Raw genomic sequence first — 25,729 nt, 5'->3', positions numbered from 1 at the left:
TTGTGTCTGTCAGACAATGACCATTAAACTGTATGACTTGTGTCTGTCAGACAATGACCATTAAACTGTATGACTTGTGTCTGTCAGGCAATGACTATTAAACTGTATGACTTGTGTCTGTCAGGCAATGACCATTAAACTGTATGACTTGTGTCTGTCAGACAATGACCATTAAACTGTATGACTTGTGTCTGTCAGACAATGACCATTAAACTGTATGACTTGTGTCTGTCAGGCAATGAGCATTAAACTGTATGACTTGTGTCTGTCAGACAATGAGCATTAAACTGTATGACTTGTGTCTGTCAGACAATGACCATTTAACTGTATGGTTTGTGTCTGTCAGACAATGACCAATAAACTGTATGACTTTTGTCTGTCAGACAATGAGCATTCAACGTTATGACTTGTGTATGTAAATGACCATTAAACTGACTTGTGTCTGTCAGACAATGACCATTAAACTGTGTGACTTGTGTCTGTCAGACAATGACCATTAAACTGTATGACTTGTGTCTGTCAGACAATGAGCATTACACTGTGTGACTTGTGTCTGTCAGACAATGACCATTAAACTGTATGACTTGTGTCTGTCAGACAATGAGCATTAAATTGTATGACTTGTGTATGTCAGGCAATGACCATTAAACTGTATGACTTGTGTTTGTCAGACAATGACCAATAAACTGTATGACTTGTGTCTGTCAGACCATGACCATTAAACTGTGTGACTTGTGTCTGTCAGACAATGACCATTAAACTGTATGACTTGTGTCTGTCAGGCAGTGACCATTAAACTGTATGACTTGTGTATGTCAGACAATGACTATTAATACAGCAGTGCAAGCTGTGTCTTGTAATCAATTACTTTTTATGAAGTTTTGTGAAGCTGTTGAAAGTCATGTTCCTACTCCTGGGAAGATCAATGACCATTAAACTGTATGACTTGTGTCTGTCAAACAATGACCATGAAAATGCATGACTTGTGTATGTCAATGACCATTAAACTGTATGACTTGTGTATGTCAGGCAATGACCATTAAACTGTATGACTTGTGTATGTCAGGCAATGACCATTAAACTGTATGACTTGTGTCTGTCAGACAATGAGCATTAAACTGTATGACTTGTGTCTGTCAGACAATGAGCTTTAAACTGTATGACTTGTGTCTGTCAGTCAATGACTATTAAACTGAGTGACTTGTGTCTGTCAGACAATGAGCATTAAACTTTATGACTTGTGTATGTTAATGACCATTAAACTGTATGACTTGTGTCTGTCAGACAATGAGCATTAAACTGTATGACTTGTGTCTGTCAGTCAATGACTATTAAACTGAGTGACTTGTGTCTGTCAGACAATGAGCATTAAACTTTATGACTTGTGTATGTTAATGACCATTAAACTGTATGACTTGTGTCTGTCAGACAATGACCATTAAACTGTATGACTTGTGTCTGTCAGACAATGACCATTAAACTGTATGACTTGTGTATGTCAGGCAATGACCATTAAACTGTATGACTTGTGTCTGTCAGACAATGAGCATTAAACTGTATGACTTGTGTCTGTCAGACAATGAGCATTAAACTGTATGACTTGTGTCTGTCAGACAATGAGCATTAAACTGTATGACTTGTGTCTGTCAGTCAATGACTATTAAACTGAGTGACTTGTGTCTGTCAGACAATGAGCATTAAACTTTATCACTTGTGTATGTTAATGACCATTAAACTGTATGACTTGTGTCTGTCAGACAATGAGCATTAAACTGTATGACTTGTGTCTGTCAGTCAATGACTATTAAACTGAGTGACTTGTGTCTGTCAGACAATGAGCATTAAACTTTATGACTTGTGTATGTTAATGACCATTAAACTGTATTACTTGTGTCTGTCAGGCAATGACCATTAAACTGTATGACTTGTGTCTGTCAGACAATGACCATTAAACTGTATGACTTGTGTCTGTCAGACAATGACCATTAAACTGTATGACTTGTGTCTGTCAGACAATGACCATTAAACTGTATGACTTGTGTATGTCAGGCAATGACCATTAAACTGTATGACTTGTGTCTGTCAGACAATGAGCATTAAACTGTATGACTTGTGTCTGTCAGACAATGAGCATTAAACTGCATGACTTGTGTCTGTCAGTCAATGACTATTAAACTGAGTGACTTGTGTCTGTCAGACAATGAGCATTAAACTTTATCACTTGTGTATGTTAATGACCATTAAACTGTATGACTTGTGTCTGTCAGGCAATGACCATTAAACTGTATGACTTGTGTCTGTCAGACAATGAGCATTAAACTGTATGACTTGTGTCTGTCAGACAATGAGCATTAAACTGTATGACTTGTGTCTGTCAGTCAATGACTATTAAACTGAGTGACTTGTGTCTGTCAGACAATGAGCATTAAACTTTATGACTTGTGTATGTTAATGACCATTAAACTGTATGACTTGTGTCTGTCAGACAATGAGCATTAAACTGTATGACTTGTGTCTGTCAGTCAATGACTATTAAACTGAGTGACTTGTGTCTGTCAGACAATGAGCATTAAACTTTATGACTTGTGTATGTTAATGACCATTAAACTGTATGACTTGTGTCTGTCAGGCAATGACCATTAAACTGTATGACTTGTGTCTGTCAGACAATGACCATTAAACTGTATGACTTGTGTCTGTCAGACAATGACCATTAAACTGTATGACTTGTGTATGTCAGGCAATGACCATTAAACTGTATGACTTGTGTCTGTCAGACAATGAGCATTAAACTGTATGACTTGTGTCTGTCAGACAATGAGCATTAAACTGTATGACTTGTGTCTGTCAGTCAATGACTATTAAACTGAGTGACTTGTGTCTGTCAGACAATGAGCATTAAACTTTATGACTTGTGTATGTTAATGACCATTAAACTGTATGACTTGTGTCTGTCAGACAATGAGCATTAAACTGTATGACTTGTGTCTGTCAGTCAATGACTATTAAACTGAGTGACTTGTGTCTGTCAGACAATGAGCATTAAACTTTATGACTTGTGTATGTTAATGACCATTAAACTGTATGACTTGTGTCTGTCAGGCAATGACCATTAAACTGTATGACTTGTGTCTGTCAGACAATGACCATTAAACTGTATGACTTGTGTCTGTCAGACAATGACCATTAAACTGTATGACTTGTGTCTGTCAGACAATGAGCATTAAACTGTATGACTTGTGTCTGTCAGACAATGAGCATTAAACTGTATGACTTGTGTCTGTCAGACAATGAGCATTAAACTGTATGACTTGTGTCAGTCAGTCAATGACTATTAAACTGAGTGACTTGTGTCTGTCAGACAATGAGCATTAAACTTTATCACTTGTGTATGTTAATGACCATTAAACTGTATGACTTGTGTCTGTCAGGCAATGACCATTAAACTGTATGACTTGTGTCTGTCAGGCAATGACCATTAAACTGTATGACTTGTGTCTGTCAGACAATGACCATTAAACTGTATGACTTGTGTCTGTCAGGCAATGACCCTTAAACTGAGTGACTTGTGTCTGTCAGACAATGACCATTAAACTGCATGACTTGTGTATGTCAGTCAATGACTATTAAACTGAGTGACTTGTGTCTGTCAGACAATGAGCATTAAACTGTATGACTTGTGTCTGTCAGATAATGAGCATTAAACTGTATGACTTGTGTTTGTCGGACAATGACCATTAAACTGTATGACTTGTGTATGTCAGGCAATGACCATTAAACTGTATGACTTGTGTATGTCAGGCAATGACCATTAAACTGTATGACTTGTGTCTGTCAGACAATGACCATTAAACTGTATGACTTGTGTATGTCAGGCAATGACCATTAAACTGAGTGACTTGTGTCTGTCAGACAATGACCATTAAACTGTATGACTTGTGTATGTCAGACAATGACCATTAAACTGTATGACTTGTGTCTGTCAGACAATGACCATTAAACTGTATGACTTGTGTCTGTCAAACAGTGACCATTAAACTGTATGACTTGTGTATGTCAGACAATGACTATTAAACTGTATGACTTGTGTCTGTCAGACAATGGCCATTAAACTGTATGACTTGTGTCTGTCAAACAGTGACCATTAAACTGTATGACTTGTGTATGTCAGACAATGACTATTAAACTGTATGACTTGTGTATGTCAGACAATGACCATTAAACTGTATGACTTGTGTCTGTCAGACAATGGCCATTAAACTGTATGACTTGTGTCTGTCAAACAGTGACCATTAAACTGTATGACTTGTGTATGTCAGACAATGACTATTAAACTGTATGACTTGTGTATGTCAGACAATGACTATTAAACTGAGTGACTTGTGTCTGTCAGACAATGAGCATTAAACTTTATGACTTGTGTATGTCAATGACCATTAAACTGTATGACTTGTGTCTGTCAGATAATGACCATTAAACTGTATGACTTGTGTCTGTCAGACAATGGCCATTAAACTGTATGACTTGTGTCTGTCAGACAGTGACCATTAAACTGTATGACTTGTGTCTGTCAGACAATGACCATTAAACTGTATGACTTGTGTCTGTCAGACAGTGACCATTAAACTGTATGCCTTGTTTATGTCAAACAATGTCCATTAAACTGTATGACTTGTGTATGTCAATGACCATTAAACTGTATCACTTGTGTCTGTCAGACAATGAGCATTAAACTTTGACTTGTGTATGTCAATGACCATTAAACTGTATGACTTGTGTTTGTCAGACAATGACCAATAAACTGTATGACTTGTGTATGTCAGGCAATGACCATTAAACTGTATGACTTGTGTATGTCAGGCAAGGACCATTAAACTGTATGACTTGTGTCTGTCAGGCAATGACCATTAAACTGTGTGACTTGTGTATGTCAGACAATGACCATTAAACTGAGTGACTTGTGTCTGTCAGACGAGCATTAAACTGTATGACTTGTGTATTTCAGACAATGACCATTAAACTGTATGACTTGTGTCTGTCAGACAGTGGCCATTTAAACTGTATGACTTGTGTCTGTCAGACAGTGACCATTAAACTGTATGACTTGTGTCTGTCAGACAGTGACCATTAAACTGTATGCCTTGTTTATGTCAGACAATGACCATTAAACTGTATGACTTGTGTCTGTCAGACAATGAGCATTAAACTGTATGACTTGTGTCTGTCAGTCAATGACTATTAAACTGAGTGACTTGTGTCTGTCAGACAATGAGCATTAAACTTTATGACTTGTGTATGTTAATGACCATTAAACTGTATGACTTGTGTCTGTCAGGCAATGACCATTAAACTGTATGACTTGTGTCTGTCAGACAATGACCATTAAACTGTATGACTTGTGTCTGTCAGACAATGACCATTAAACTGTATGACTTGTGTCTGTCAGACAATGAGCATTAAACTGTATGACTTGTGTCTGTCAGACAATGAGCATTAAACTGTATGACTTGTGTCTGTCAGACAATGAGCATTAAACTGTATGACTTGTGTCAGTCAGTCAATGACTATTAAACTGAGTGACTTGTGTCTGTCAGACAATGAGCATTAAACTTTATCACTTGTGTATGTTAATGACCATTAAACTGTATGACTTGTGTCTGTCAGGCAATGACCATTAAACTGTATGACTTGTGTCTGTCAGGCAATGACCATTAAACTGTATGACTTGTGTCTGTCAGACAATGACCATTAAACTGTATGACTTGTGTCTGTCAGGCAATGACCCTTAAACTGAGTGACTTGTGTCTGTCAGACAATGACCATTAAACTGCATGACTTGTGTATGTCAGTCAATGACTATTAAACTGAGTGACTTGTGTCTGTCAGACAATGAGCATTAAACTGTATGACTTGTGTCTGTCAGATAATGACCATTAAACTGTATGACTTGTGTTTGTCGGACAATGACCATTAAACTGTATGACTTGTGTATGTCAGGCAATGACCATTAAACTGTATGACTTGTGTATGTCAGGCAATGACCATTAAACTGTATGACTTGTGTCTGTCAGACAATGACCATTAAACTGTATGACTTGTGTATGTCAGGCAATGACCATTAAACTGAGTGACTTGTGTCTGTCAGACAATGACCATTAAACTGTATGACTTGTGTATGTCAGACAATGACCATTAAACTGTATGACTTGTGTCTGTCAGACAATGACCATTAAACTGTATGACTTGTGTCTGTCAAACAGTGACCATTAAACTGTATGACTTGTGTATGTCAGACAATGACTATTAAACTGTATGACTTGTGTCTGTCAGACAATGGCCATTAAACTGTATGACTTGTGTCTGTCAAACAGTGACCATTAAACTGTATGACTTGTGTATGTCAGACAATGACTATTAAACTGTATGACTTGTGTATGTCAGACAATGACCATTAAACTGTATGACTTGTGTCTGTCAGACAATGGCCATTAAACTGTATGACTTGTGTCTGTCAAACAGTGACCATTAAACTGTATGACTTGTGTATGTCAGACAACGACTATTAAACTGTATGACTTGTGTATGTCAGACAATGACTATTAAACTGAGTGACTTGTGTCTGTCAGACAATGAGCATTAAACTTTATGACTTGTGTATGTCAATGACCATTAAACTGTATGACTTGTGTCTGTCAGATAATGACCATTAAACTGTATGACTTGTGTCTGTCAGACAATGGCCATTAAACTGTATGACTTGTGTCTGTCAGACAGTGACCATTAAACTGTATGACTTGTGTCTGTCAGACAATGACCATTAAACTGTATGACTTGTGTCTGTCAGACAGTGACCATTAAACTGTATGCCTTGTTTATGTCAAACAATGTCCATTAAACTGTATGACTTGTGTATGTCAATGACCATTAAACTGTATCACTTGTGTCTGTCAGACAATGAGCATTAAACTTTGACTTGTGTATGTCAATGACCATTAAACTGTATGACTTGTGTTTGTCAGACAATGACCAATAAACTGTATGACTTGTGTATGTCAGGCAATGACCATTAAACTGTATGACTTGTGTATGTCAGGCAAGGACCATTAAACTGTATGACTTGTGTCTGTCAGGCAATGACCATTAAACTGTGTGACTTGTGTATGTCAGACAATGACCATTAAACTGAGTGACTTGTGTCTGTCAGACGAGCATTAAACTGTATGACTTGTGTATTTCAGACAATGACCATTAAACTGTATGACTTGTGTCTGTCAGACAGTGGCCATTTAAACTGTATGACTTGTGTCTGTCAGACAGTGACCATTAAACTGTATGACTTGTGTCTGTCAGACAGTGACCATTAAACTGTATGACTTGTGTATGTCAGACAATGACCATTAAACTGTATGACTTGTGTATGTCAGATAGTGACCATTAAACTGTATGACTTGTGTATGTCAGATAGTGACCATTAAACTGTATGACTTGTGTATGTCAGACAATGACCATTAATACAGCAGTACAAACTGTGTCTTGTAATCAATTACTTTTTATGAAGTTTTGTGAAGCTGTTGAAAGTCATGTTCCTACTCCTAGGAAGATCAGTGCCGCCATTTGCAACATAAAGATTAACTGCACTTGTGTATTGTGTCCCTTATCTTGTCACTTACAGACACTGTGACATTAATACTCAAAGCGTATAATTTACACAAGTGTCACTATTTGCTTTTTCACAATAGGCTAAAAGTTGAATAATTCTTTCATTATGTTTTTCAGCACCCATACCCAACAGAAGATGAGAAACGACAAATAGCCGCACAGACGAACCTCACACTTTTGCAAGTAAACAACTGGTAAGTAACCTGGGGACACCTGACAATACCTTCTTCCCTGCAGGCAAACTCTCTAGGGATGGTGTCTGACTGGCACTATGGGGAGGTACAGAATCTGTCTTTTCAAAGTCAGGCAAGGTCTTAAGCTCTATATAGTTGCATATTCCTTAGATCGCTCAGTGAGTTATTACAGTGGTGACAGACAGAGCTAGGCAGACAGTACGTATATATGTGCACTGCTAGTTAGGTGACAGCAGGCTGTAAAAACATAGTAATGTGCTGTCTGTCCATCTCTTTATATATATATTTATTAGCACTGCTAGATAGGTGAAATAATGCTGTGACATAGTAATGTGCTGTCTGTCCATCTCTTTATATATATATATATATATATATTTCTCCAACATAGGTGTGTCCGGTCCACGGCGTCATCCTTACTTGTGGGATATTCTCTTCCCCAACAGGAAATGGCAAAGAGCCCAGCAAAGCTGGTCACATGATCCCTCCTAGGCTCCGCCTACCCCAGTCATTCTCTTTGCCGTTGTACAGGCAACATCTCCACGGAGATGGCTTAGAGTTTTTTAGTGTTTAACTGTAGTTTTTATTATTCAATCAAGAGTTTGTTATTTTAAAATAGTGCTGGTATGTACTATTTACTCTGAAACAGAAAAGAGATGAAGATTTCTGTTTGTATGAGGAAAATGATTTTAGCAACCGTTACTAAAATCCATGGCTGTTCCACACAGGACTGTTGAGAGGAATTAACTTCAGTTGGGGGAACAGTGAGCAGTCTTTTGCTGCTTGAGGTATGACACATTCTAACAAGACGATGTAATGCTGGAAGCTGTCATTTTCCCTATGGGATCCGGTAAGCCATTTTTATTCAGACAGTAAATAAGGGCTTCACAAGGGTTTATTAAGACTGTAGACATTTTCTGGGCTAAATCGATCATATTTACACATATTTAGCCTTGAGGAATCATTTAATCTGGGTATTTTTTGTAAAATAATATCGGCAGGCACTGTTTTAGACACTTTATTCTATAGGGGCTTTCCCTAATCATAGTCAGAGCCTCATTTTCGCGCCGGTATGGCGCACTTGTTTTTGAGAACAGCATGGCATGCAGCTGCATGTGTGTGGAGCTCTGATACATAGAAAAGTCTTTCTGAAGGCATCATTTGGTATCGTATTCCCCTTTGGGCTTGGTTGGGTCTCAGCAAAGCAGATTCCAGGGACTGTAAAGGGGTTAAATATAAAAACGGCTCCGGTTCCGTTATTTTAAGGGTTAAAGCTTCCAAATTTGGTGTGCAATACTTTTAAGGCTTTAAGACACTGTGGTGAAATTTTGGTGAATTTTGAACAATTCCTTCATACTTTTTCGCAATTGCAGTAATAAAGTGTGTTCAGTTTAAAATTTAAAGTGACAGTAACGGTTTTATTTTAAAACGTTTTTTGTGCTTTGTTATCAAGTTTATGCCTGTTTAACATGTCTGAACTACCAGATAGATTGTGTTCTGACTGTGGGGAAGCCAAGGTTCCTTCTCATTTAAATAGATGTGATTTATGTCATAAAAAATTTAGTAAAAATGATGCCCAAGATGATTCCTCAAGTGAGGGGAGTAAGCATGGTACTGCATCATCCCCTCCTTCGTCTACACCAGTCTTGCCCATACAGGAGGCCCCTAGTACATCTAGCGCGCCAATACTCCTTACTATGCAACAATTAACGGCTGTAATGGATAATTCTATCAAAAACATTTTAGCCAATATGCCCACTTATCAGCGAATGCGCGACTGCTCTGTTTTAGAAAATACTGAAGAGCATGAGGACGCTGATGATATTGTTTCTGAAGGGCCCCTACACCAGTCTGAGGGGGCCAGGGAGGTTTTGTCTGAGGGAGAGATTTCAGATTCAGGAAAAATTTCTCAACAAGCTGAACCTGATGTGATTACTTTTAAATTTAAGTTGGAACATCTCCGCGCTCTGCTTAAGGAGGTGTTATCCAATTTGGATGATTGTGATTATCTGGTCATTCCAGAAACACTATGTAAAATGGACAAGTTCCTAGAGGCCCCGGGGCCCCCCGAAGCTTTTCCTATATCCAAGCGGGTGGCGTACATTGTTAATAAAGAATGGGACAGGCCCGGTATACCTTTCGTACCTCCCCCCATATTTAAAAAATTGTTTCCTATAGTCGACCCCAGAAAGGACTTATGGCAGACAGTCCCCAAGGTCGAGGGGGCGGTTTCTACTCTAAACAAGCGCGCCACTATACCCATAGAAGATAGTTGTGCTTTCCAAGATCCTATGGATAAAATATTAGAAGGTTTGCTAAAAAAGATGTTTGTTCAGCAAGGTTACCTTCTACAACCAATTGCATGCATTGTCCCTGTCACTACAGCCGCGTGTTTCTGGTTCGATGAGCTAGAAAAGGCGATTATTAGTAATTCTTCTTCTTATGAGGAGATTATGGACAGAATTCGTGCTCTTAAATTGGCTAATTCTTTCACCCTAGACGCCACCTTGCAATTGGCTAGGTTAGCGGCGAAAAATTCTGGGTTTGCTATTGTGGCGCGCAGAGCGCTTTGGTTAAAATCTTGGTCAGCGGATGCGTCTTCCAAGAACAAATTGCTTGACATTCCTTTCAAGGGGAAAACACTGTTTGGCCCTGACTTGAAAGAGATTATCTCTGATATCACTGGGGGCAAGGGCCACGCCCTTCCTCAGGATAGGTCTTTCAAGGCCAAAAATAAACCTAATTTTCGTCCCTTTCGCAGAAACGGACCAGCCCCAAGTGCTACGTCCTCTAAGCAGGAAGGTAATACTTCTCAAGCCAATCCAGCCTGGAGACCTATGCAAGGCTGGAACAAAGGAAAGCAGGCCAAGAAACCTGCCACTGCTCCCAAGACAGCATGAGATGCGGGCCCCCGATCCGGGACCGGATTTGGTGGGGGGCAGACTCTCTCTCTTCACTCAGGCTTGGGCAAGAGATGTTCTGGATCCTTGGGCGCTAGAAATAGTCTCCCAAGGTTATCTTCTGGAAGTGATTCATCCTGTTCCATTAAGAGAACGAGGGATGGGGTTCTACTCCAATCTGTTCGTAGTTCCCAAAAAAGAGGGAACGTTCAGACCAATCTTAGATCTCAAGATCCTAAACAAGTTTCTCAAGGTTCCATCGTCCAAAATGGAAACCATTCGAACAATCCTTCCATCCAGGAAGGTCAATTCTTGACCACGGTGGATTTAAAGGATGCGTATCTACATATTCCTGTCCACAAGGAACATCATCGGTTCCTAAGGTTCGCATTCCTGGACAAGCATTACCAGTTCGTGGCGCTTCCTTTCGGATTAGCCACTGCTCCAAGGATTTTCTCAAAGGTACTAGGGTCCCTTCTGGCGGTGCTAAGACCAAGGGGCATTGCTGTAGTACCTTACTTGGACGACATTCTGATTCCAGCGTCGTCCCTTCCTCAAGCAAAGGCTCACACGGACATAGTCCTGGCCTTTCTCAGATCTCACGGATGGAAAGTGAACGTGGAAAAGAGTTCTCTATCTCCGTCGACAAGAGTTCCCTTCTTGGGAACAATAATAGACTCCTTAGAAATGAGGATTTTTCTGACAAGAGACCAGAAAAACAAAACTTCTAAACTCTTGTCGGATACTTCATTCCGTTCCTCTTCCTTCCATAGCGCAGTGCATGGAAGTGATAGGTTTGATGGTAGCGGCAATGGACATAGTTCTTTTTGCGCGCATTCATCTAAGACCATTACAACTGTGTATGCTCAGTCAGTGGAATGGGGACTATACAGACTTGTCTCCGAAGATACAAGTAAATCAGAGGACCAGAGACTCACTCCGTTGGTGGCTGTCCCTGGACAACCTGTCACAAGGGGTGACCTCCCGCAGACCAGAGTGGGTCATTGTCACGACCGACGCCAGTCTGATGGGCTGGGGCGCGGTCTGGGGATCCCTGAAAGCTCAGGGTCTTTGGTCTCGGGAAGAATCTCTTCTACCGATAAATATTCTGGAACTGAGAGCGATATTCAATGCTCTCAAGGCTTGGCCTCAGCTAGCGAGGGCCAAGTTCATACGGTTTCAATCAGACAACATGACGACTGTTGCGTACATCAACCATCAGGGGGGAACAAGGAGTTCCCTGGCGATGGAAGAAGTGACCAGAATCATTCAATGGGCGGAGACTCGCTCCTGCCACCTGTCTGCAATCCACATCCCAGGAGTGGAAAATTGGGAAGCGGATTTTCTGAGTCGTCAGACATTGCATCCGGGGGAGTGGGAACTCCATCCGGATATCTTTGCCCAAATCACTCAACTGTGGGGCATTCCAGACATGGATCTGATGGCCTCTCGTCAGAACTTCAAGGTTCCTTGCTACGGGTCCAGATCCTGGGATCCCAAGGCGACTCTAGTAGATGCACTAGTAGCACCTTGGACCTTCAAACTAGCCTATGTATTCCCGCCGTTTCCTCTCATCCCCAGGCTGGTAGCCAGGATCAATCAGGAGAGGGCGTCGGTGATCTTGATAGCTCCTGCGTGGCCACGCAGGACTTGGTATGCAGATCTGGTGAATATGTCATCGGCTCCACCATGGAAGCTACCTTTGAGACGAGACCTTCTTGTTCAAGGTCCGTTCGAACATTCGAATCTGGTCCCACTCCAGCTGACTGCTTGGAGATTGAACGCTTGATCTTATCAAAGCGAGGGTTCTCAGATTCTGTTATTGATACTCTTGTTCAGGCCAGAAAGCCTGTAACTAGAAAAATTTACCACAAAATTTGGAAAAAATATATCTGTTGGTGTGAATCTAAAGGATTCCCTTGGGACAAGGTTAAGATTCCTAAGAGTCTATCCTTCCTTCGAGAAGGATTGGAAAAAGGATTATCTGCAAATTCCTTGATGGGACAGATTTCTGCCTTGTCTGTGTTACTTCACAAAAAGCTGGCAGCTGTGCCAGATGTTCAAGCCTTTGTTCAGGCTCTGGTTAGAATCAAGCCTGTTTACAAACCTTTGACTCCTCCTTGGAGTCTCAACTTAGTTCTTTCAGTTCTTCAGGGGGTTCCGTTTGAACCCTTACATTCCGTTGATATTAAGTTATTATCTTGGAAAGTTTTGTTTTTGGTTGCAATTTCTTCTGCTAGAAGAGTTTCAGAATTATCTGCTCTGCAGTGTTCTCCTCCTTATCTGGTGTTCCATGCAGATAAGGTGGTTTTACGTACTAACCTGGTTTTCTTCCAAAAGTTGTTTCTAACAAAAACATTAACCAGGAGATAGTCGTGCCTTCTCTGTGTCCGAAACCAGTTTCGAAGAAGGAACGTTTGTTGCACAATTTGGATGTTGTTCGCGCTCTAAAATTCTATTTAGATGCTACAAAGGATTTTAGACAAACATCTTCCTTGTTTGTTGTTTATTCTGGTAAAAGGAGAGGTCAAAAAGCAACTTCTACCTCTCTCTCTTTTTGGATTAAAAGCATCATCAGATTGGCTTACGAGACTGCCGGACGGCAGCCTCCTGAAAGGATCACAGCTCCTTCCACTAGGGCTGTGGCTTCCACATGGGCCTTCAAGAACGAGGCTTCTGTTGATCAGATATGTAGGGCAGCGACTTGGTCTTCACTGCACACTTTTACCAAATTTTACAAGTTTGATAATTTTGCTTCTTCTGAGGCTATTTTTGGGAGAAAGGTTTTGCAAGCCGTGGTGCCTTCCATTTAGGTGACCTGATTTGCTCCCTCCCTTCATCCGTGTCCTAAAGCTTTGGTATTGGATTCCCACAAGTAAGGATGACGCCGTGGACCGGACACACCTATGTTGGAGAAAACAGAATTTATGTTTACCTGATAAATTGCTTTCTCCAACGGTGTGTCCGGTCCACGGCCCGCCCTGGTTTTTTAATCAGGTCTGATAATTTATTTTCTTTAACTACAGTCACCACGGTATCATATGGTTTCTCCTATGCAAATATTCCTCCTTAACGTCGGTCGAATGACTGGGGTAGGCGGAGCCTAGGAGGGATCATGTGACCAGCTTTGCTGGGCTCTTTGCCATTTCCTGTTGGGGAAGAGAATATCCCACAAGTAAGGATGACGCCGTGGACCGGACACACCGTTGGAGAAAGCAATTTATCAGGTAAACATAAATTCTGTTATATATGTGCACTGCTAGTTAGGTGACAGCAGGCTGTAAAAACATAGTAATGTGCTGTCTGTCTGTCCATCTCTTTATATATATATATATGTGCACTGCTAGTTAGGTGACAGCAGGCTGTAAAAACATAGTAATGTGCTGTCTGTCTGTCCATCTCTTTATATATATATATATATATATATATATATATATGTGCACTGCTAGTTAGGTGACAGCAGGCTGTAAAAACATAGTAATGTGCTGTCTGTCTGTCCATCTCTTTATATACATATATTTATTAGCACTGCTAGATAGGTGAAATAATGCTGTGACATAGTAATGTGCTGTCTGTCTGTCCATCTCTTTATATATATATATATATATATATATTTATTAGCACTGCTAGATAGGTGAAATAATGCTGTGACATAGTAATGTGCTGTCTGTCTGTCCATCTCTATCTATGTGCCTGGCAGACAGTACGTATATATGTGCACTGCTAGTTAGGTGACAGCAGGCTGTAAAAAACATAGTAATGTGCTGTCTGTCTGTCCATCTCTTTATATACATATATATGTGCACTGCTAGTTAGGTGACAGCAGGCTGTAAAAACATAGTAATGTGCTGTCTGTCTGTCCATCTCTTTATATACATATATATGTGCACTGCTAGTTAGGTGACAGCAGGCTGTAAAAAACATAGTAATGTGCTGTCTGTCTGTCCATCTCTTTATATATATATATATATATATATATATATATATTTATTAGCACTGCTAGATAGGTGAAATAATGCTGTGACATAGTAATGTGCTGTCTGTCTGTCCATCTCTATCTATGTGCCTGGCAGACAGTACGTATATATGTGCACTGCTAGTTAGGTGACAGCAGGCTGTAAAAAACATAGTAATGTGCTGTCTTTCTGTCCATCTCTTTATATACATATATATGTGCACTGCTAGTTAGGTGACAGCAGGCTGTAAAAACATAGTAATGTGCTGTCTGTCTGTCCATCTCTTTATATACATATATATGTGCACTGCTAGTTAGGTGACAGCAGGCTGTAAAAAACATAGTAATGTGCTGTCTGTCTGTCCATCTCTTTATATATATATATATATATATATATATATTTATTAGCACTGCTAGATAGGTGAAATAATGCTGTGACATAGTAATGTGCTGTCTGTCTGTCCATCTCTATCTATGTGCCTGGCAGACAGTACGTATATATGTGCACTGCTAGTTAGGTGACAGCAGGCTGTAAAAAACATAGTAATGTGCTGTCTGTCTGTCCATCTCTTTATATACATATATATGTGCACTGCTAGTTAGGTGACAGCAGGCTGTAAAAACATAGTAATGTGCTGTCTGTCTGTCCATCTCTTTATATACATATATATGTGCACTGCTAGTTAGGTGACAGCAGGCTGTAAAAAACATAGTAATGTGCTGTCTGTCTGTCCATCTCTTTATATATATATATATATATATATATTTATTAGCACTGCTAGATAGGTGAAATAATGCTGTGACATAGTAATGTGCTGTCTGTCTGTCCATCTCTATCTATGTGCCTGGCAGACAGTACGTATATATGTGCACTGCTAGTTAGGTGACAGCAGGCTGTAAAAACATAGTAATTAGCTGTCTGTCTGTCCATCTCTTTATATATATATATATATATATATGTGCACTGCTAGTTAGGTGACAGCAGGCTGTAAAAACATAGTAATGTGCTGTCTGTCTGTCCATCTCTTTATATATATATATATATATATATATATATTTATTAGCACTGCTAGATAGGTGAAATAATGCTGTGACATAGTAATGTGCTGTCTGTCCATCTCTATCTATGTGCCTGGCAGACAGTACGTATATATGTGCACTGCTAGATATGTGACATCATGCTGTGACAAACATAGTAATATGCTGTCTGTCTGTCCATCTCTTTATGTGTCTGGCAGACAGTATGTACATATTTGCACTTCTAGATATGTGACAGCATGCTGTGACAAACATAGTAATATGCACTCTTTCTGTCCATCTCTTTATCTATATGTCTGGTAGACAGTACATATATGTGCACTGCTAGATAGGTGATATCATGCTGTGACATAGTAATGTGCTGTCTGTCCATCTCTTTATCTATGTGTCTGTCTCTATATCTATCAGTAGTGATATTACTGTTGATATTTAGGATTATTAGTCATGGATATATGTTTATATATCACTCCTTTAAACTTTGTGTAGATCTGGTTGTATTATTTCATATCATACTCAGTACTTTGTTAGAATATTAGGTGTGTTTGTTTATATTCCAAAGTGGAAAAAAGTCAACTCTCCAAGCCGTCTATTTCTATATAACCCTTTACTAGCGCTGACATACCTCTCTAAGCCCGCCATTTCTATATAACCCTTTACTAGCGCTGATATACCTCTCTAAGCCCGCCATTTCTATAGAAGCCTTTACCAGCACTGACATACCTTTCTAAGCCCGCCATTTCTATAGAAGCCTTTACTAGTGCTGACATACCTCTCTAAGCCCGCCATTTCTATAGAAGCCTTTACTAGTGCTGACACAGCTCTCTAAGCCCTCCATTTCTATAGAACCTTTTACTAGTGCTGACATAGCTCTCTAAGCCCGCCATTTCTATAGAGGCCTTTACTAGTGCTGACATACTTCTTTAAGCCCTCCATTTCTATAGAGGCCTTTACTATTGCTGACATACCTCTCTAAGTCCTCCATTTCTATAAAAGCCTTTACTTGCGCTGACATACCTCTCTAAGCCCTCCTTTTCTATAGAAGCCTTTACTAGTGCTGACATACCTCTCTAAGCCCTCCATTTCGATAGAGGCCTTCACTAGCGTTGACATACCTTTCTAAGCCCGCCATTTCTATAGAAGCCTTTACTAGTGCTGACATACCTCTCTATGCCAAATGGAGGCACAAATAGCAGGCCCTACTCGGTTAGCATAAAGTAAAAAATATATACTTTATTGGTACTAGTTAAAAAGTGGAGTGTTCCCAAACAGAATACATACACAAAAGAATCGTCTTACGGGTTTCACGCCCCCTGGTGGCCCTTAATCATAGACCACCTTTGGCACATGATAAAAAACTGGAATTATTGGATTTGTTGGAACTAAAGTATTCAAATTAGAGGTGGTAACAAACACACAATTCTAGATAAAAGAGAACTGTTTTGGATTCTTAAACTCAAAACCAAAACACCTCTAGGTATGAATAGAGAATTTGACATCAGTTATTTTATTGATGACTGATGTCCATTCTACTATTCTTATTATTTTGAATAATCAATTTTTAGTCATTTTATAGCCTCATTGACCAACAACATTTTTGCTAGTATCATTGCCATTACTGCAGTCTTTATTATGTCTCTGCCTTTATTTCTTGGTATTATTTAGAATATACATTTATCTGTCATAAATATCCAAGTAAATTTAGGATGCTTGTATATCAATGTGTATCTTTTTGTACTCTGCCACATCACTGTGATCATGTTGTTCAAGCAATGTTGCTTTTTATTTTGACTGTACTGAGTGTGTTTTTAGTATTTCCTGTGAGCAGCAAAGGGTTAATCAATTACTGCTTTGTGCATAAATTGGCTGCCCCTTACCTGTTCCTGTAGTCTATGATTAAGCGCCACCAGGGTGTGTGAAACACGTAAGACGATTCTTTTGTGTATGTCTTCTGTTTGGGAACACTCCACTTTTTAACTAGTACCAATAAAGTATATATTTTTTACTTTATGCTAACCAAGTAGTGCCTGCTATTTGTGCCTCCATTTGCTATTTCCTGGCCTGATCCGCGGCTTGCTATGCCACTCCGGGTATGTTTGGGCAGCAGCAGTTTTTTGTTTCATTGCACGACCTGTAGTCTTTGATCGTGTACCAGTACACACCTTCTGTATACCTCTCTATGCCCTCCATTTCTATAGAAGCCTTTACTAGTGCTAACATACCTCTCTAAACCCTCCATTTCTATAGAGGCCTTTACTAGTGCTGACATACCTCTCTAAGCCCTCCATTTCTTTAGAACTCTTTACTAGTGCTGACATACCTCTCTAAACCCTCCATTTCTATAGAGGCCTTTACTAGTGCTGACATACCTCTCTAAGCCCTCCATTTCTTTAGAAGCCTTTACTAGTGCTGACATACCTCTCTAAGCCCTCCATTTCTATAGAAGCCTTTACTAGCGCTAACATACCTCTCTAAACCCTCCATTTTTATAGAAGCCTTTACTAGCGCTAACATACCTCTCTAAACCCTCCATTTGTATAGAAGCCTTTACTAGTGCTGACATACCTCTCTAAACCCTCCATTTCTATAGAGGCCTTTACTAGTGTTGACATACCTCTCTAAGCCCTCCATTTCTATAGAAGCCTTTACTATTGCTGACATACCTCTCTAAGCCCCCCATTTATATAGAAGCCTTTACGAGTGCTGACATATCTCTCTAAGCCCGCCATTTCTATAGAACCCTTTACTAGTGCTGACATACCTCTCTAAGCCCTGCATTTCTATAGAAGCCTTTACTAGCACTGACATATCTCTCTAAGCCCGCCATTTCTATAGAACCCTTTACTAGTGTTGACATACTTCTCAAAGCCCTGCATTTCTATAGAAGCCTTTACTAGCACTGACATACCTCTCTAAGCCCTCCATTTCTATAGAAGTCTTTACTAGTGCTGACATACCTCTCTAAGTCCTCCATTTCTATAGAAGTCTTTACTAGCACTGACATACCTCTCTAAGCCCACCCTTTCTATAGAAGCCTTTACTAGTGCTGACATAGCTCTCTAAGCCATCCATTTATATAGAGGCCTTTACTAGTGCTGACATACCTCTCTAAGCCCTCCATTTCTATAGAAGCCTTTACTATTGCTGACATATATTCTCTAAGCCCTCCATTTCTATAGAAGCCTTTACGAGTGCTGACATACCTCTCTAAGCCATCCATTTATATAGAGGCCTTTACTAGTGCTGACATACCTCTCTAAGCCCGCCATTTCTATTGAACCCTTTACTAGCGCTGACATACCTCTCTAAGCCCGCCATTTCTGTAGAGGCCTTTACTAGCGCTGACATACCTCTCTAAGCCCGCCATTTCTATTGAACCCTTTACTAGCGCTAACATACCTCTCTAAGCCCACCATTTCTGTAGAGGCCTTTACTAGTGCTGACATAGCTCTCTAAGCCATCCATTTCTTTAGAAGCCTTTACTAGTGCTGACATACCTCTCTAAGCCCTCCATTTCTATAGAGGCCTTTACTAGTGCTGACATACCTCTCTAAGCCCTCCATTTCTTTAGAAGCCTTTACTAGTGCTGACATAGCTCTCTAAGCCCTCCATTTCTATAGAATCCTTTACTAGCGCTAACATACCTCTCTAAACCCTCCATTTTTATAGAAGCCTTTACTAGCGCTAACATACCTCTCTAAACCCTCCATTTTTATAGAAGCCTTTACTAGCGCTAACATACCTCTCTAAACCCTCCATTTCTATAGAAGCCTTTACTAGTGCTGACATACCTCTCTAAACCCTCCATTTCTATAGAAGCCTTTACTAGTGCTGACATACCTCTCTAAACCCTCCATTTTTATAGAAGCCTTTACTAGCGCTAACATACCTCTCTAAACCCTCCATTTCTATAGAAGCCTTTACTAGTGCTGACATACCTCTCTAAACCCTCCATTTCTATAGAAGCCTTTACTAGCGCTGACATACCTCTCTTTATCAGAAGGGCAACAAAGATTAAAATGGAATAGTGACTGGAGAGGGAAGTTAGTGAATCTACCCCAGCACCTATAACATGTATTTTATTGTATGTGTTAGGCACCATCTACTGGAAGAAAGTGTGAATTTCTAGACAAAAACCTATGATTATATACAGTACATGTTGCTACACTGCACAGTGCTCAGTGCCCTCACAAGAGGAATTGCAAGTTGATGCATCTAGACATTTATTAAAAAGAGGGCGTGTTTTTTATTGGGGGGGGTGTCTGCACCTTGGGCTTAAAACCAGGAAGTATGTCCAAAAATGTATTATATTTTAATACTTTTCCAGTGGATTGGAAAGTTAGTAGAGACAATGTGTGAGTTCTGACATAAGAATGCATAAGACATTGACTCTAACCCCTGAGTAAATAAGAAACACATTTGTATTTATTACTTTTCCTCCTCTCATGTCCCTAAAATTTATTACTGCATTTACCATGACAAATTCACAGCAAATACTTTTTTCCTGTGAGATATCAGCTGCATCCTAGGTAAGGAGTGATTGCCCCAATACAAATGCTGTCCAGATTTAAGCTATTGCTGAGTTCTGGATCATATTATAATAAAACATAAATACAAACCTGAGACTTTATAGCCCTGTCTCATGTGTCTGCATTTATTAAAAAAAACAAATCTGAATATTGTTGTGAGAGGAGATCACTGATATAACTGATAATAATCCTGTATAAAAGAAATATATTTTGATACATTTTTTCATATATTTCCCCTGATGATATCTGACCTCTGTACACCTCTTGTCTATTCTCTTAATCAGGTTCATCAATGCCAGGCGGCGCATTTTACAGCCTATGCTGGATGCCAGCAATCCAGACCCAGCGCCAAAAGCGAAGAAGATAAAGTCCCAGCATCGGCCAACTCAAAGGTTCTGGCCCAATTCAATTGCAGCAGGAGTGCTCCAGCAGCAAGGTATTTTACCTGGCACTAATCCTGACGGTAAGGACCCTAAACTACATGAAAACACCGTTCAACCCCTCACAGAGAGAGCTGCCGTACATTTAGTAACAAAGAACTAAAACCCTCTGGCACCCAAGAGATACAGAGGCTCTTATGCTACACAAACACAATACAGAAACCCTCTAAATCTCTATTACAACCCTGAAAACAATTGCTCCCTCTGAACAATGAATAAAAGTAGCGTAGAGGGCAGGTTACTTGTACACACTAAAACTCAACATCAAATGTACTTAAATAAACATGGTCTAATTTATTCAAACATAAATTTCAATAAGCCCAGTAAAATTTTACAATATCACTTTATAATATACTTAAATTGCTGGGCCAGCAGTTAAAAAGTCTGTGATTATAAAAACTGAAATCCTCATAATTGCCAATTCGACTGTATAATCGGTTCCACAAAGTCATAAATCATCCAAAAAAGTTTGTAGCAAAGAACGTCACCAATTGTAAGTGAAAGTTTGTCTCAAAAGAAAGGTTACACTACCCCACAGGCAAGCAACTTTCTCATATCTTTACGGTTGTCGGTACACTCCCCGTGTATGTGTTCCTTTTCGGCCAATGATGATGTGATGCATCCCAGTCACATGACTTTAACTTTAGCCAACAATAATTCCATAGATAAAATCTTCAGAATGTCACCGAATGTATACACACTAATCATCATACGTATAAAAGCAGCATATCCACATACAAAGTGACTTGACACTGACCCTAAAGACAAGTCGGGTCCTTCAGGGGATAAATATATGTTCATCAATGCATTTCAGCTTTCAGCAAAGCCTTTACGATACACATTACACATCGTTCTGCTTAGATCCAATTTGCACAGAGCGGTAATATCACTTTGTCACTAATTATTGATGCAGGAATGATTATTAGTGAAATCTATAGTTACACTGATATGACAATTATGTCAGATGAGTAGGCTCGGCAGATTGAAGAGAGACTAGATCTGATTTGATTGTTCTTGTAAATTTACAGGAATCATTGTTTGTGTAAAAGCCCCCCCTCCCATACGCAATCATATGCTGCATATCCATCAAACATTTTCATATGTTACACAGTATAATGTACAATTATGTTATGGTAACTTATATGTAGGACACCAAACTGAAAATAAATTTTGGGGACACCGTCATAAAAAGTAACAACGGTTTCTTCATGTATTTCCTTTTCCATTAAAGGAAAACATTATCTGTACCAAGTGGCCTACTACACCTAACTTTCTTTATCCGATGCCAAGAGGGCAGTAACTTATTACAGCATTAAAGGAATTTGCCCTGTAATATTGTACAACGTTTGCCAGCTGCGTTCTGTGCTCATAGAAACATAGATTTTGATGGCAGATAAGAACCATAGGCCCAAAAAGTCTGCTCAATATTTCCTAAAAGTATAAACTTATGTAGTACATATGATAGTCTTATGCTTATCCCGGGCATTAATTAGTAGGTAGGATAGCCTTATGCTTATCACAGGCATTAATTAGTACGTAGTATAGCCTTATGTTTATTCCGGGTATTAATTAGTATGTAGGATAGCCTTATGCTTATCACAGGCATTAATTAGTACGTAGTATAGCCTTATGTTTATTACGGGTATTAATTAGTATGTAGGATAGCCTTATGCTTATCCCAGGCATTAATTAGTATGTAGGATAGCCTTATACTTATCCAAGGCATTAATTGGTACGTAGTATAGCCTCATGCTTATCCCAGGCATCAATTCGTCCGTAGGATAGCCTTCTGCTTATTCCAGGCATTAATTAGTATGTAGGATAGCTCTATGCTAATCCCAGGCATTCATTTGTATGTAGTATAGCCTCATGCTTATCCCAGGCATTAATTAGTACGTAGGATAGTCTTATGCTTATCCCAGGCATTAATTAGTATGTAGTATAGCCTGATGCTTATCCCAGGCATTAATTAGTATGTAGGATAGCCTTATGTTTATCCCAGGCATTAATTAGTATGTAGTATAGCCTTATGCTTATCCCAGGCATTTATTAGTATGTAATATAGCCTTATGCTTCTTCCGGGCATTAATTAGTACGTAGGATAGCCTTATGCTTATCCCAGGCATTAATTAGTACGTAGGATAGCCTTATGCTTCTTCCAGGCATTAATTAGTATGTAGGATAGCCTTATGCTTATCCCAGGCAATAATTAGTATGTAGGATAGCCTTATGCTTATCCCAGGCATTATTAGTATGTAGGATAGCCTTATTTTTATCCCAGGTATTAATTAGTATGTAGGATAGCCTTATGCTTTTCTCAGGCATTAATTAGTATGTAGGGTAGCCTTATGCTTATCTCAGGCATTAATTAGTATGTACGATAGTCTTATGCTTCTTCCAGGCATTAATTATTAGGTAGGTTAGCCTTATGCTTATCCCAAGCATTATTAGTATGTAGGATAGCCTTATTTTTATCCCAGGCATTAATACGTAGGGTAGCCTTATGCTTCTCCCAGGCATTAATTAGTACGTAGGATAGTCTTATGCTTATTCCAGGAATGAATTAGTAGATAGGATAGTCTTATGCTTATTCCAGGAATTAATTAGTACATAGGGTAGTCTTATGCTTATTCCAGGCATTCTTCAAGTCCCCCACAGTGTTTGTTATCATCACCTCTTATTGAAGTTTTTTTCTAGAATCAATCACCCTTTCTCTGTAAAAAAAAAAAAAAAAAAGTGCTTCCGCAAATATATTCCTCTAATTTAGTCTTCTTTATGTCTAGGTTCCGTCAATATGGACAACCTGCAGTCCTTGTCATCGGAAGCACTCACAATGCAACAAGCAATGATGGCTGCACACGACGACTCCCTGGATGGGACGGAGGAAGATGAAGATGAGGAAGATATGGAGGAGGATGATTTGGAGGAGGATGGCGAGGATCTTCAGACGACAAATGTTAATGACCTTGGTTTGGAACACAGTGATTCCCTGGAGTAGTTGCAGACATACTTCATATTGTGCACACAGCCGGGACTGTCTTCTTAATACATTACTCTTCCCTTTTATTTCTGTATGGAACAGATTTTGCATTTATTAACTTTTCAAGCTGAGCAGCCTAAATCTCTTGGGCGGAAGAACAAAATACATTTCTCTGCATACAGGCTGAAATGGCCAAAGTGGAGCACACGCTACGCACTTTTGCATAAAAAAATAAAATAGGTTTTCTTCTTTTTCTCCATAAACCATGAGGATGTCAAAGCTGGATCTATTCATATCGTAAAACGCGTCGCTGTTAGGCCATTTGGCCACTATTGCAGTGACCTGCTTAAGTTTGTGTCATAGAGCGCTGGAAACAAACGACCTACGGACACAGCAATTATGCAGTCTTTTTATTTAATGAAGGACACGTGTTTACAGAGCCACATATTGTGGCCATATTGTTTTATTTTGTTTGTTTTTTAAAAAACTTAACATGTTTTTAGGCAAAGCTTTTCTTCTGTATTATGACTGAATGCAATTTGGATGTTCGGGTTTTACGATGTGTGTATGTACATATATGTATGTGTGTGTAAGTGTGTGTATATACACTCACACATGTAACACAGAAGGAGGTTGAGACTATAACAGTCGCTTCATTTTAGAAAAGTTAAAAAGATTGTGTGTAAAATTATTGAACTGCATCCCCTGATGTTTCAAAACATGTAATATCAGACTCATCTATTTTGGCAAGTAAACTGTTTTATGAAATTTCCACATAAACAGAGTATGAAAATGCTAAACCTGCTCTTGTGTGGTTGTGTTTTATGGACATTTTGTCTTTATTGAGAGTTCTCCCATTATCAATAGGAGTACAGACTTCTTCTTCTGCTCTATAACCCTGGTGAATTTAGGTTTATTTATGAGTTTAGGGGTCAGATGGAGCAGTTATGTATTTGAGTCTATGTAATTAGCCATCTGTATTGGTAGGACGGCACCTGAGATTAGCACTGTGTTATGGGTGCAGCTGCAAAACACATTTTTACTCCTCTTGTCTGCACAAACCTATCCCTTTAAGGGACAAAGAATTCAAAACTGAAATTTCATGTTTTAGATCAGATGGTTAAAAAAAAGTACCACTTCGCTTCAGTTATCATATTTACTTTGTTCTCTTAAAAACCTAAACAGATGACAGCAGATAAGAACCCAAGGCCCAGAAATGTGTCCAAATAAGTGTAAACTTATTAAGTACACAGGATAGCCTTATGCTTATCCCAGGCATTAATTAGTATATAGGATAGCCTTATGCTTATTCCAGGCATTAATTAGTATATAGGATAGCATTATGCTTATCCCAGGCATTAATTAGTATGTAGGATAGCCTTATGCTTATTCCAGGCATTAATTAGTATGTAGGATAGCCTTAAAGGGACAGTCAACACTTGCAGTAACATTATTTGATATTGAAAAATAAAAACCGAAGATCCGCCTGCACAATACGCCTTCTGCCTTGCCGCCTTGCTTCTATACTAATCACCGTCGCTAACTTCTCTAATACCAGGTAAATATGGCAGCCGAACTCCCCCCACCGTTAAGTAGCTGCCTTCTTCTTCAAATGATCAGCAAATCAGAATATAATCCTCGGTCAGAAATTGCAAGCGCGTGCAATTTCTGACCGAGGATTGGATTCTGATTTGCTGATTATTTGAAGAAGAAGGCAGCTACTTAACGGTGGGGGGAGTTTGGCTGCCATATTTATCTGGTATTAAAGACGTTAGCAACGGTGATTAGTACAGAAGCAATGCGGCAAGGCAGAACGGGTATAGTGCAGGCGGATCTTCGGTTTTTATTTTTCAATATCAAATAATGTTACCGCAAGTGTTGACTGTCCCTTTAAGCTTATCACAGGCATTAATTATTACTTAGTATAGCCTTATGCTTATCCCAGGCATTAATTAGTATGTAGGATAGCATTATGTTTATCCCATGCATTAATTAGTATGTAGGATAGTCTTATGCTTATCCCATGCATTAATTAGTACG

The 25,729-nt window shown here is 39.3% G+C and overlaps 1 protein-coding gene across 14 annotated transcripts in view; it reads left to right on the top strand.

The window, feature by feature from the left end:
- Positions 1 to 24,489, top strand: part of PKNOX2 (PBX/knotted 1 homeobox 2) — a 1,550,023-nt gene extending 1,525,534 nt beyond the window's left edge. For 13 of the 14 annotated variants that reach the window (XM_053691420.1, XM_053691421.1, XM_053691419.1 and 10 more), the window contains 3 exons: positions 7,777 to 7,853; positions 20,554 to 20,732; positions 23,493 to 24,489. In XM_053691420.1, coding sequence (XP_053547395.1) covers positions 7,777 to 7,853; positions 20,554 to 20,732; positions 23,493 to 23,707 — 471 coding nt within the window. In that variant the 3' untranslated portion in view covers positions 23,708 to 24,489. The remainder of the gene's footprint in view (positions 1 to 7,776; positions 7,854 to 20,553; positions 20,733 to 23,492) is intronic. The other variant, XM_053691428.1, reaches the window with a different exon arrangement.
- Positions 24,490 to 25,729: the final 1,240 nt, after the last annotated feature.

The sequence above is a fragment of the Bombina bombina genome, chromosome 8 (assembly GCF_027579735.1).
Source record: "Bombina bombina isolate aBomBom1 chromosome 8, aBomBom1.pri, whole genome shotgun sequence".
NCBI lineage: Eukaryota > Metazoa > Chordata > Amphibia > Anura > Bombinatoridae > Bombina > Bombina bombina.
This window is presented reverse-complemented; position numbering and strand designations above follow the sequence as displayed.